Source organism: Saccostrea echinata, unplaced genomic scaffold (genome assembly GCF_033153115.1).
Source record: "Saccostrea echinata isolate AGI-Se365-2 ecotype Australia unplaced genomic scaffold, CSIRO_AGI_Sech_v1 ptg000028l, whole genome shotgun sequence".
NCBI classification, from domain to species: Eukaryota; Metazoa; Mollusca; class Bivalvia; order Ostreida; family Ostreidae; genus Saccostrea; species Saccostrea echinata.
The window spans coordinates 16,883,538-16,897,683 of NW_026889777.1; the positions used below are offsets into that span (position 1 = coordinate 16,883,538).

General features: G+C 33.6%; 1 protein-coding gene and 1 long non-coding RNA gene across 2 annotated transcripts; both read left to right on the forward strand.

Annotated features, from left to right (window-relative positions):
- Window positions 1-4,912: 4,912 nt before the first annotated feature.
- LOC133193836 (uncharacterized) lies at window positions 4,913-13,882 on the forward strand. Its single transcript, XR_009722018.1, has 3 exons — window positions 4,913-4,993; window positions 12,314-12,448; window positions 13,693-13,882. It is a non-coding gene; the product is annotated as an uncharacterized LOC133193836 (long non-coding RNA).
- On the forward strand, window positions 6,250-8,235 carry LOC133193879 (toll-like receptor 4). The gene has a single exon (XM_061329796.1). It carries the CDS (start codon window positions 6,250-6,252, stop codon window positions 8,233-8,235), a length of 1,986 nt encoding a protein of 661 aa, XP_061185780.1.
- Window positions 13,883-14,146: the final 264 nt, after the last annotated feature.

Genomic DNA, 14,146 nt, shown 5'->3' on the forward strand with positions numbered 1-14,146 from the left:
GATACTGAATTAAATATTTCTTTATCTTGCTCTAACGCAGGCAATATTTTCTGCATCATAGAACATGTTGTGATCATAGTGTTTTGATTGATTGATTGAATGTATGTTGTTTTACGTCCCATTCGAAAATTTTTCACTCATTTAGAGACGTCACCATATACCGGTGAAGGGCTTCAAATTTAGACCTTTACTCGTCATTCAGGGCCATTGAACGGTGAGGGATCTTTATCGTGCCAACGCCTGCCGTGACAAGGGGCCTTGATTTTTGAAGGACCCGCAACTTTCACTTCAAAGTGCCGAGCACCTGGCGAAGGAACATTTGCTACCTTTTTTTTATCGACGTAGGTCAGTCGCGGCCGAGATTCGAACTCACCGCCTGCCGATCACGGAGCTAACGCTCTACCGACTGAGCTACCGTAACGGCTTATAGTGTATTGTAGTGAACTTTATATTCCTTTGTATGATACATGTAGGATTTTCAGATTTAAAGCCAGTTCAGAAACCTTAAACCGTCGACATTTCAATATCCAGATTGGACATAAGACATTTACATTGAAGGTTGCAGGGTATAGTTTTATCTCGCCAAACATGTGGCGAGCGGATACACGTATACATGCAATCAATAAAAACATATACATGTACATGGGGACAGATTAATTACACTTCATATGCAGTCAATAAAAACATATACATGGGGACAGATTAATTACACTTCATATGCAGTCAATAAAAACATATACATGGGGAAAGTTTTCTAAGGGCTAATTAATTACGCTTCATAGGCCCATAGCTCACAAATTATGTCAACATATAACATAATTTACCTATCTGAGTGCTTATGTTCCGAAAATGCACTTGGGGACACCCCTAATTTCGGCTTGTTTTTCAAGATTTGGGCCTCAGTCGCACCCATACAGCCCACCCCCAGTCCCGAGGGAGGAGGATAAAACACCCAATATTCTGTAAATCAATGCATGCACCAGTGGAAATTCACCAATTGATCTGGGGCCAATCACCTTCATTCTGAGATACACCCCTTCTTCAAATCCCTACTGCTTTCCAGCTGAATTTCCCCTGCAACTGACTACGTGTCTTAGTTTCGCATTTACAACTCTGTATATGCTAAGCATCATAGTGACACCTACATGTTGCACATCTTTTTTTCATCAAGCATACATCTACACTGAAAATGTATATCATAATTATTCTAAACAAATTTCTAGATAAAGTTTTACATCAAACAGGGGATATCTCAGTTTTTAAAGAAATTGACCGGGTCTTCAGTACGAAACTATTTTGATTCATTGTATGGTCTGAAAAAAAAAACATGTGAACTTGGCAAGTCGGAAACACACAATAGGAAATTGCTGATGTCATGCAGAGGTGTAATGGCCTTGACTCAAGTTGAAGGTCACTAAGGATAAGATGTTTTGGATGAATAGCCTGAAAGGATATGTGTGGACTTGTCAAGTCGGTAACACACAGATGGGGTTTGCTCATAACCAGCTAGTCGCCTGCGTGGCGCAGTGGTTAGAGCGTCTGCTCTAGAGTCGCGGAGAAAGGAGCTGATCCTAACGTCGCGGGTTCGAATACCACTGCAGGACCTGGAGACCGGTCCTTCGGATGAGAGTGTATAAACCGAGCTCCTGTGTAGCAGTAGGTGTTGGCACAAAAGGATCCATCCCTCACTGCTCAATGGCCATGAGTGTCGAGTATAGGTATGATTTTGCAGCTCTTCACCGGGAAGTGGTGGCGTCTCCATATTAGTGAAAAATTCTCGAGAGGGACGTTAAACAACAACAAACAAAAAAACATAACAAGATACAAAGTGTATCATGGCTTGACTCATCTGGACAAGGTCAAGGTTACTGACAGGGGAAGTGTACATTTCTTTACTGTCTTTCTACTGGTGAAACATTGCAAGTGGATACCCCATAAAAGATCGCTTATAACCTTGACTCAAGGTCACTTCGCCCTGTCCGCTGCTCCAACGGAAGACCTACCTGTTGCTTTGCAACGAGCTCTGCTCTAGTTTATATAGTTTATATAGTAATATTCCGTTTTCACCTGTGTATGAGGTTTGACTACGGAACATTCCGCATACCTGATCAATACATATTGTCTCAAGGTGGGCGTCACCGGTCGACAGGGGATGCTTACTCCTCCTTGGCACCTGACCCCACCTCTGGTATTTCCGGGGATCTTTGTTTTAAGCCCTGTTCACAGATTTGTATTGTTTGTGGATTTTTTTTAGACCAATCTTTGTTCATTACATGTATATTCACCTAGTTCAATTAGAAAGTCATAATTATTCAAGCAAAATTTTATTGAAAAAATGACATTATGTAAATCCGATTTTGTTTTTGGAAATCATAAGCATTCAAGTGGAATTTTATATAAAATTGGAAATTATATAACGTAGATTTTATTTTTGGAAGATCATTAGCATGAAAAGGGAACATAAGTATATATAGTAATTAAGTAATTTCTCATGTGCCTATATATATCTCCTTAAATGAAATAATAAAACTAAATAAAAAAAAAATGAATGTAACCTTATTACCTTACCGATATTGACTTATCCCACTGAACAAAGCATTTACTGATTTATAAACGACCCACATTCCAAACGCATATCTGCATTCATATTGTAAAGACCTTATAGGTAATATCTTTATAATATTTTTAAAAGCTTTTTATATAAGAACCTTGGTTGTTCGTGACTATCTACTTCTCCAAATCTGCTCGTCATGTTTTAAATAGGTGTTCTTTTCCAAAACACTGTGATGTTCTGAATTAAAATTTTGTATGACCAGAAAAATAATTGTGATTGAATTTTGTTTTGTTGTTTTTGTTTTATCTTATTTTTAAAAAACTTCCGGTGTGCATATTTTCAATTTGTTGCAATGTGCCTGATCCATCTGCAATGTTTAGTGTGATTATTTCATACCTAAAACATGTAATTAGCAATTTCCTTGACACTGCATTATATTTCTGAAGCTAATTAATACCACGAATGGTGGAAAAATATGCAAATATTTTTAAATTATATCTATTTGTAAGAGTACTTATAAATGCATATGTCTCCTCTTTGACGCACAACTGCAATGGAATTGTTCAATATTTCCTTTATCTTTATTGAATTTTCTGGAATAATGTCAAGTGTTTTAAGTTTTTATGGCCTTAATTAATGTGGATGTGGTTTATTTAATCGTTACAACCTTGGGCAATATAGCCCATTGGTATATAATATTAACATATATAACTTTTCTTAAATAATTACGATAAGGAGACTAAAATTGAGGAAGGGGGTGAAACCCCTGATCAAGTGTTCCACTGCCCCATCTACTTGTATATGGAAAAGAATGTATTATCATAATCATTCAAAACATCATATATTAATAAAATATAATGGCAAAACAATATAAAACAATGGTACAGGTACGAAATACTTATATAAATATATGTAGAGGAGAGATCAAACTAATAAAAATTGATCAAACTGCCAATTCAGTATTATGTGACATAAGATCGTAATAGACAATGAGCACAAGGCGGGTGTGACCGGTCGACAGGGGATGCTTACTCCTCCATGGCACCTGATCCCACCACTTATGTTTACTTTCAGAGGTCCGTGTTTGCTCATGTATTTGTGTTTTAATTAACTTTTGAGCTTGATTATTGTTCCCTGTCTCCATATTTCATACATTTCCCCCAGGGTGGATTTGATTGGGAACCCACTTACTGAAGTAATTTAAATGTACTGGATGATTTATGATAATACTCGTTTATTATCCCATACCACCCCCCCCCCTCCTTCCCTTCAAATTTAAATATCAGATACATTGAAATATAACATAAAATTCATCTTCAATTTGATGAGAGTCACAAAAATTTATTTTGTCTACTCTTGCTTTGGTATCTTTCAGATTCAATATTCAAACTAGCTGTTTGACTGCATTTTACAGAAGTTATAATTAACGATGTGTTTATACAAAAAAACATTTTGTAGAGTTTTCCATAAATGCATTAAACTCTTGAAGATATATCTAAATCTCTGTTTTATGAGTTTTTTTTTAACTCCGTATAATATTATGAAAACATTGAAATTTGAAATAATCCTTCGATAAATGATGAATATTTTACTTGTCCATAAAAAATTGTGTTCATAGATACAGGTTTACTAAAATATATCAAAAAATTGCACTGTATTCAGTTTAAATGCTTCCTTTCAGTACTGCATGTATAGAGCTGAAACATTACCTCCACCCCCCACCACCACCCCCCCCCCCTCTAAAAATTACAAATTGGAAGAAAAAAGCAGTAATTGCACATAACTTTCATAATATATGACGGGTGACTTACTGCATACCTAAAATTATTTAAGCTGGGCATTTGTACATTTTGGATAAGCATTGACTTGCATATTATTAACTGCGTGAACGATTAAGCTTCTATTTCAAAACATTCCTTCAAAATCCTTCACTGAACGTTAATTCCAAGCAGCCTAATAATATGTTCATTACGTGGTCGAGATTTGTCCAGAAATAAGATATTATGATTTTACGTAAGTAATTTTCTGTATTTTTTTTTTTACAGATACATACGTGTTCAACTCTTTATCGTTGATGTTCTCAAAGCAAAACGCATTTGATGGCAAGTCAAGATATAATCACGATTGCTGAAGGACAATTCTAGAGGTCAATTTAGAAAAGCCATTTACATATATACGCACAAGTCTGAGAACTTTCTACAAGGTATTCCTTCCGTTTATTATACAATGATAGTGCAGTGATGCCAATGTTTGCAGATATCCCTGTCTGTACTTGGCATCCTTGTGTTGTGGTATAGTGTGTGGTGATCTTCCCCGCTTTTCGAGATTAAGTATGCAGACATCCCTGTTTGGTTCTTGTGACAGTACGCAGATGTAGAGACGTCTGGCGACTGTACCTACGAAGTGAACAAGTGTTTGGTTATCCCTGCTTGTTACTGGGTAAATATGTGGACATCCCTTGCTCTTTTTTGTTTTGTTTTATTATGTGTTTGTTTGTGTGTGTGTGTGTGTGTGTGTTTTTTTTTTTTATACTAAATATATATCGGCTGCGCAGATGTTAATACTGCGTTTGTGAGACCTTTAATGATGTAGTTAAAGCAATATGAGCTGCAAATTTGATATTTTTGATATTTGAAATTTTTTGTTTCAAAATTGTAGTTAACTATTACAATGCCAGTAAAAAAAAACCCGCTTATAAACCTTGTTGTTCATATTTGCAGTATAAAAACTATTTATAAACTTTGATTGAAGCAAAATTACTTTATTGTCGTTCTGTACAATATTGATTTCTTATGATACTATGATTTAATATATATATATATATATATATATATATATATATATATATATATATATATATATATATATATATATATATATATATATATATATATATATATATAACAGATCAGTTTCTTAAAATGATGCAAAATAAAAGCTTTTGGATTGTTTTCAAAACTGTTTGAAGTCGCCCGAGTGGCGCAGTGGTTAGAGCGTCAGCTCTAGAGTCGCGGAGTAAGGAGTTGATCCTTACGTCTCGGGTTCGAATCCCACAGTGGGACGTGGAGACCGGTCTTTCGGATGAGACCGTATAAACCAGGGTCCCGTGTCGCAGTAGGTGCTGGCACGAAAAAGATCCCTCACTGCTCAATGTCCCTGAGTGCCGAGTACAGGTCAAAATTTGCAGCTCTCCATCGGCAAGTGGTGGCGTCTCCATATGAGTGAAAAATTCTCGAGAGGGACGTTAAAACAACACACAAACAAACAAAACTGTTTGATCATAATAGTTTTAGAAATTAATGATCAATCAACATATTTCCTTGTTTGAAGTACAAATTAAATAAATAGGATTATGATGCATTTTTATATAACTTAGTGTGGAAACGAGACGATGGGACATTTTTCTCCGAATTTGAGTTTAATTGTTTGGGCATTAGCTTAATTCATTTGAAGGTAGGTACATTTGTAGTTTTACATATCAGTGCCAAGTGCATTAAAAAAAAAAACAACGTTTTATCATGTTCTACAAGTCACAAGTCAAATTTAATGAAAGTTGAAGGAATAAGGATGCTTTCAGAGTACTATAAAAATGCTAAATTAAATGAATTAAATATATAACATCTGCATGTCTCTGTAAATACTTCAAACAGGTAGATTTTAAATGTGAAGATAAGGAATCATCCATGGAAGGAATAATGTATTTGCTGCTCCTTCTTTCATCAATTCTTTTTGCTGATGCCAATACATATGGTGAAGAAAAACGTGTTTCTTACTGTCCCACCACCAAGTGCTTTTGTCGGAAAAGGTCAACAGCGGATTGCTCCGAAAGGAATCTTTCTACCCTGCCAAGAGGACTCCCCAGGAGTATAAAAACCCTCATTCTTAACGGAAACAATTTTCCTGATTTGGAGGACAACGATTTCAATCCAGTAGCACATCTGAAATTAGAAATTCTCAGAATGAAGAACTGTAGCATTGAAAGAATTTCAAAATTCGCTTTTCAAACTCTCAAAAGCCTTGTGAATCTTGACTTATCTTATAATAAATTAAGTGGAGATATGCTATATTTAGCCACACGATCTCTTGGTAAATCGAGACTCAAAACTTTAGATGTGTCTGGGAATTATTTTAATGGATCGGGTGATCAATTTTCTGGATTTAGAAGTGATTGGTTCTTACGACTAAGGGAAGTATCTTTAATAAACACAAATATCGAAGATTTTAATTTTTCATCACTTTCCAAACTTAAAAAGTTAAAAAAATTGAATCTAGGAGGCAACAGAATTACTAAGTTACATGTCTCTAAGAAAACGGTATTACCAAAGCTTCAGTATTTAAGGCTGGCAAATAACAGACTTAGAGATACAGGTTTCTTCCAGAAAGGAGGGCATTGTCTGCAGAAACTTACACATCTCGACCTGTCACGTAACCCATTACATGCAATATTATCTCGTTCATTTGTAAAACTAACAAGCTTGAGTACTTTGATTATCGAACACCTCCAGGGCAAGCCAACTGTAGAAAAAAGAGCTTTAGAATCGCAAAGTCTTCTTAAACTTTCTGTTGACAGTTTCCCAGGTTACATTTATCGATTGTTTAAATATTGTCCCCAATTGCAAGAACTTCACATGAGAAGAATGACATTATTTATGACCAATTTAACAGAGATGCTGTCGCCTTTAAAACGTTTGAGATCTCTATTAATTCGGGGTTGTGGCATTAGGTATATGCCATCTTTACAAGAATTGTCAGAACTCCAAAGTCTTGATTTTACATCCAATCATATACAAAGCCTACAAATAAGGGACATTGAAAACCTATGGAACTTGGAAAAAATATACCTCGGTTGGAACTCCATTTTTGCCGTTTCTCAGTCTTCTTTTCCAGAATTTATCTGGAAAAAGAAGAAACTTCGTCTAGATTTGTCATCAAACCCGTTTAGTTGTGACTGTGACCTAGAGTGGTTTTCAAAATGGCTAAGAAAAAACAGCCATAGAGTGATTGCTTATCCAGCACGATATATATGCAAAACACCATTAAAGTGGCAAAAACAGTCTCTATCAAATGTTGATTTTCACATGTGTCATCAGTTGAATCAAAATATGATTTTGTCCTTCATCTTTTGTGGAATAATATCAATTATTTCTTTTTCAATTGTCCTTGTATGGAAACTCCGATGGGACATAAAATACTATATTCATATATGGAGACGTAGAAATCCCAAAAGATATACTAGACTGCCATCTGTCGGGTATCAGTATGACGGATTTGTTGCTTACAATACACGTGACAGGAAATGGATCATGTCGGAACTTGTCGAAAATTTAGAAAATAGAAGAAAATACAAACTTTGTCTGCATGAAAGGGACATAATTCCCGGAGGAATCTTTGTTGACGAAATTCTTGATAACATTGAAGTTAGTAGGAAATTTATTCTAATATTATCTCCCAATTTCATGAGCGATCAGTGGTGCCAGTACGAAGCAACCCTAGCAAATCATGCTCTGGTTGACGGTAGGGTTGGAGAAATTCTTCTTATTGTTCTAGGAAAACTCATATCTGAGCATATGACAAATTCCATGAAAATTTTGCTGAAATCTGTCACTAATATAGAATGGACCGAAAATAAAAATGGACAAAAATTATTTTGGTCCAGAATAACACAGCTTATGGATAGATAAATTTATTATCTACATGTATATGTGTTCGATGGTCAATTCTGTTTGCATGTTATTTTCAAAGCTTTGTGAAGTCTTATTCATATTAAAAAAAAATTATTACACAAAAACTAATTGGTCATGTTTAAATCATAAGAAATCGAATAAAGGTTTTCTTCATTGTGATATATTTATGATACAAAATGACGACAATACATCATTAGCCTGGATGTTGTTCGACTAGGGTTCATCTGAGGTGGAAATTTAAGGGAAAAATCCTCATATAGGCAATGAAGCTATTCTACTTTTCAAAATTTCAAAATGTTATTCTTGTAAGCAATAATATATTTTATTTCTTAAAAGCGAAAATTAAACATGATTACAGTAAAACTAGTTTGGTACAAAAACGGATCTAGCGAAGTTTTTTTGGAATCCCCTGTGAAATTCTTAACAAAAACATTTACAAATATAGCGAATCGATTTTGTGTTCCGTAGAGTTTAAAAATAACGAAAATTACATCATTAATTACAAATGTTTAAAAATTCAAAATTTGAGTTATTGAACTGACATTACTTTTAACCGTTATCTGACCAATGTTGCAAAGAGGCACCGCTTCCAAAGTGCTGTTAAGCTTACTACTGAGTTTCAGAGAGCAACGGGTAGACGGATTTCTACTCAGACAGTTCGAAACAGACTTGATGAAGCAAATCTCAGGCTTGCCGTCCAGCCGTGCGTCCTGTATAAAAATTAGAGCATCGCAGAAATCGACTACAGTGGGCAACAGAACACTGAAATTGGAAACAATGTCATTGGCGTTTTTTTTTTTTTTTCCAGACAAGTCGCGATTTTGCGTTGACTTCCATGATGGCGGAAGACTTGTTTGAGGAAAGATATGCTGATTTTTGCATTTCTAAGCATGACAGATTTGGTATAGGTTCGTTGATGATTTGGGCAGGTACAAGTGTTGACTACAAAACTGATCTGCACATTATTGAAGGCTCCCTGACAGGTTTAAAATACCGGGATGATATTCTTCATCTTATTATTAGACCTATTGCAGGTAATGTGGGAGAGGATTTCATCTAACTGGACGATAATACTCGACCTCATAAAGCCCGAATCGTAAACAAATACTTGGAAAGTGAAACAATTAAGCGTATATGGACTGGCCAAGTCGTTCTCCGGACCTGAACCCATTGAGCAAGCATGGGAATTCTTCGGCAACGCATTTCAGCTCGTCCAACAACTCCCCAAAATCGACAGGAGCTTCAGACAGCGTTGTAGGAGGAATGGCAATACGGCTGATGGGCAGCATTTTCAGATCTCCGACCAAAACGGCAAATGTTAGAGTGACCGTATGGAACAATTTGTACAGCATGTGTTCAAACAAACTTATCACATCCAATGTTTAATTTTCAAACTTCGAATATAAAATGTGATACTAAAATTAAAACTGCATTTTGTTTTCTTATTGTAAAGTATATGTAAAATATATTTAATTTGATGATCCTCACTTTTTTTGTCCAGTATATTTTCATGATTTTGTTTCATCGAGCATTTTATTCGTTCAGTATTTGGTCACATAATAATGAGGTTTAGCATGTAGTTACTTAAATTTATTTCTCTTAAGGAGATAGTAAAAACTATTTTGGTATTTGGAGGGTTTTTTTATTTGAGTCATTCATCTACTTCCTTTAATGAACAAAAAATACCTTCAGTCAATCCAGTTATATCTACGAATAATGTTTACAGAATCTAAAAGAGTTTTAATTGTTTTGGAGAAATCCTATTATTTTGATATCTAATTGTGATTGATATGTTTTACTTCCTTGATATAGACATACCATATCAACAGCTGTTTCAAGTACAGTGTATTTTGTAAAATGCTTAGAAAGGTACATGTCATTTGTTCCTGGTCGATAGACATTTACTTCCCTGTGTAAAAAAGAGGACTAGTATTTTATTTGAGATTCTTATGATCCATATACCTTCCCCACAGTGTTTTGAGTGTTCATTATTTCAAAAAAGAATTCAATGCAAATCTTAGTTTGTACTTTTAAATAAATCGATATTGAAGATATTTTGTACGTACGTGTTCCCAATAACCAAACCAAAAGTTGATTTTCTGAAAACAACTTGGTCTCTTACCTATGTAATCCTATGGACTGTCTTATCATGACAAAATTGAATTTATGATGTGCAATCATCTTTTTGTGATGTGCTTTTGTCATTAAATGGTGTGCATTTATCATGATGTGATGTGTTTTTATTATTATGTGATGTGCTTTTTTCATTATGTAATGTGCCTTTGTCATTATGTGATGTGCATTTGTCATTATATGGTATGCGTTTGTCATTATATGAAGTGTTTTTGTCATTCTTTGATGTGCTGTGAGGTGATGTGCTTTTGTCATTTACTGCGTCTTGAACATACATCAGTTTTTTTTCCTCCAATATTTTTTATCAATATAACTCATGGAACAAAATACAATATTATTTTATCTGAATAGACATGTAAATAAATTTTTGACAAAGAAAAAAAAATCAGATTTCAAATTACTTCGTATAAATAATTATTTGACTTTTCTGCACTACCAAAATGTCGTTGGCAAAATAAATAAATAACAAATGAATAAAATAAAATAAAATTACAATGTATTTAAAAAAGTCCACGATTTTACTGAATTTAAGAAAATTGGTCAACGTTGTCTTATGTTTTCAGAAAAAACAAAATAAAGGGTGGGGTGGGGTGTGGTTTGGGGTGAGGTGGGGGGTTCTATGATGTAGATATTACTAAAAAAGCTTTAATTTTAAACTAAAATGGGAACTTTTTTATAGACGCACACAGTACAGTATATTTGCTATATTTTTCACAATAATGCGATAGAATTCATAATAATAAATCTGATATATAATTTTTTACCACAAAAAATATCTCGATTCACAAAATAACTTTGTGTGCAGCCTGCATGGAAAAATAGAAATTCAAACTTAAACCGTACTGTGAATACTGAGAAAAAATATCATTTTTCTTCTTTTAAAAAACCTGCCGCAACATTTAACCTAACGACACATTGTATTTGCAAACAGACATTGTATCGACCATAGAATTTGCGAATTGTTGACCTCAAACGAGATTGTAAAACCTTTGTATCATCAATTTGTTTGTCAGTAGGCTGCTTAGTTTTAGAAATTGTTTGTACGAAGAACATGTTTTAGGGTGTCGAATCAACTTGAGGTATAAACCCCCAAATGTATGTAAAAGTGGTATAATGTTACATTAACACAGGAAGTTGACGATAGAAAAGTTGATGACTTCACGTTTTTCTTAAAAGTTTAGTTGTTAGTTTGCCATCAATGTCTTTTCCCAGTTAAATATCCAAATATGATGTAGTTGTGTCAGACTCCGTAGTGTCTGTTATTTCGATTCTTTGAAATCATGCTATTACAATGGATTTTTTCGATAAATTGATAAATCGGGTTTAAAATTGTACCTACAAGAAAAAATACATACAGATGTATTTTCCTGGCCAAATTTCTTGCATTCCGAAAACTGCAAAATTGAAAACCAAAGATCTTATAAGAAAGGGTGAGGTTAAAAATATTTAGTTTGGCAATTCTGAATTTTTAGAATAAAAACAATGCATATGTTTTAACAAAATATCGTTTTCAAATATCAAATATCAGAAAAATTGAAAACAAGTTAAATACGATTTGTCGATTAGCAAGGCTTTGTCTCTCTAAGAAAATAGGTAACTTTGTCATCTGCAACATAACTGTCAAGTTGTATATTTTATTTGACAAATACTAGAAAGTACATATATTGATAATAAATATTAATAGAATTCTGTTTACAAACATTTTCGTGCGGTGACTTCTGCTGTTCTTTCTGTATTTGACTTGATCATTGGGTCTCAAAGTATATATTTTCACCGTAGTTGGCACTATGGTCACCGTGTTTCTTTCCAATAATATTTCAAATGCAAGATGTATATTAATATGTTATATTTATCCAATGGATCCACGAATCGTTAAATCATACATACATGTGTAATATTCATGTCTTTCATGAGGCATCTGATTATTTTTTTCTTTATATAGGATCATCTTCAATGCACACGAGAGAAGAAATTTTTAACAGGGCAAAAAAGCTATCTATTTCCCAGGGAGAGTCACACATTAAAGTACAGATTGGAGTTGACTGATTGGACGCAAATAAATATTGACACCAAAAAGGTTCGCAAGATTCAGAGAAGACCTGTATTTGTTTCTAGTGAGCTTTTTCTTAAACCAGAAATAAAACAAAAATCAAATCTCTAGAGCAGAAAATTTATTATAGGATTAAACGTTCTTTTTTTTTTCAGAATTTATCGATGTGTAAACTCATGTCTTTGTACTCAAAAACTGAATAAAAGTGCGAAGTACTTTTATGTAAAGTTTGTGAGTACAAAGGCATGAGTTTACACATCGATACGTTCTAGAAAAAGAACGTTTAATTCTTATAATTTCAATTACAATTTCAGTTTTAAAATCATTTCAATTACGAAGTTTTAAAATCAAGCCTCCATACAATCTGTTATTTCTGTACAGCGTAGGAATACTTTATGCCGCGATGTGGAAATGAATCGAAATTGAGATGAACGTCGATAAACTTCAACTTTAATTGTCAAAAAAATTAATAAAATAAGCTTATAAAAACTCTTCGAATATTGTTTAAATCAACAAATATCGTAAATACAAGTAGACTTCAAAAGAATTCGACCTTGACAATGTTGACAATATAACGACAGACGCTCTAAAACGAAAGTAGCAGACCGACGACAACCTTGATTTGCTCTGGTTTGTTCAAAGACGGGACAGAACATAGGATGTAGAAAAATGAATTTGATGCTAATAAGGCAAGAGTCTAAGGTACGTTTCTCTTTCCTATTACAGCGCTTCCGAGAACTGAGCTGATTTGTTTTGTAGGAATGTCGAGAATATGACTTCATAGATTTAAAATTCTCACTCGTGATCTGACAGTGACATAAACGTAATATTCCCGTCTGTCAGTCATGCATTTCGTTAGTTTTGTTTTTATTTTATTTCAAGTTTCTGTAATTGTTTAGCTAAAACACAGAGTAGAAGTTAACGATTTGTTTCATTTTTTTTTTTTTTTTACAATTAAAGCTAGGTCAAGAAAGTAGTTCTGATTGAGAATTTATCGATGTGTAAACTTTTTCTTGGATTTGTTCTCGTCCAACCAAAACACAGGAAATCAATAAATAAAATTAAGATTGGAATTATTATCATATACAACCTGATTAATCACGAGGTGTAGGGACAATAAAAAAAAGAGGAGCGGATCTAGGATCTGATTTTAATCAGACTGATATCCTATAGATATGATTCATATTTATAACTATATCTTTATTTTGTTTGTATATAATCATTTATTATTTATTTAATTTTGTAAAATTATCCTCTCATTCTCGTTTCAGTCCAAAATTATTGGATGTTGCCATTCCTGAAACCTATCCTGCTGAATGGAATCCATTAGACTAAGCACATGATTTTGAATTGGTCCATTTAGAGAAAAATGGCAGAGAATTTAAAAAGTGTCGAAAGTAAATTCTCCACAACACTCAGAAAGGAGAAGTTTCAAATAAGCAACATGTATCGTATACAGAATTTAAGCCTGTGGAATAATAAAAATGTAAAGATATATTTGTAATAATTTTTTCCTTCTATAAGTATTTCCGTATTGGTGAAATTTCACATGGAAATAACTTTTTTCATGACGTCCTTGTAGTATAGTAATCTAATGTTAAAAAAAGATTTTTTTTTCTATATCACATGTAGAAGAATTTAAAAAATTTCATATGGTAAGAAGAATTTAGCGTAAATACTATTACATCCTTGTAAATATTTAATTTTCAATTAGTTTGTAAGCTA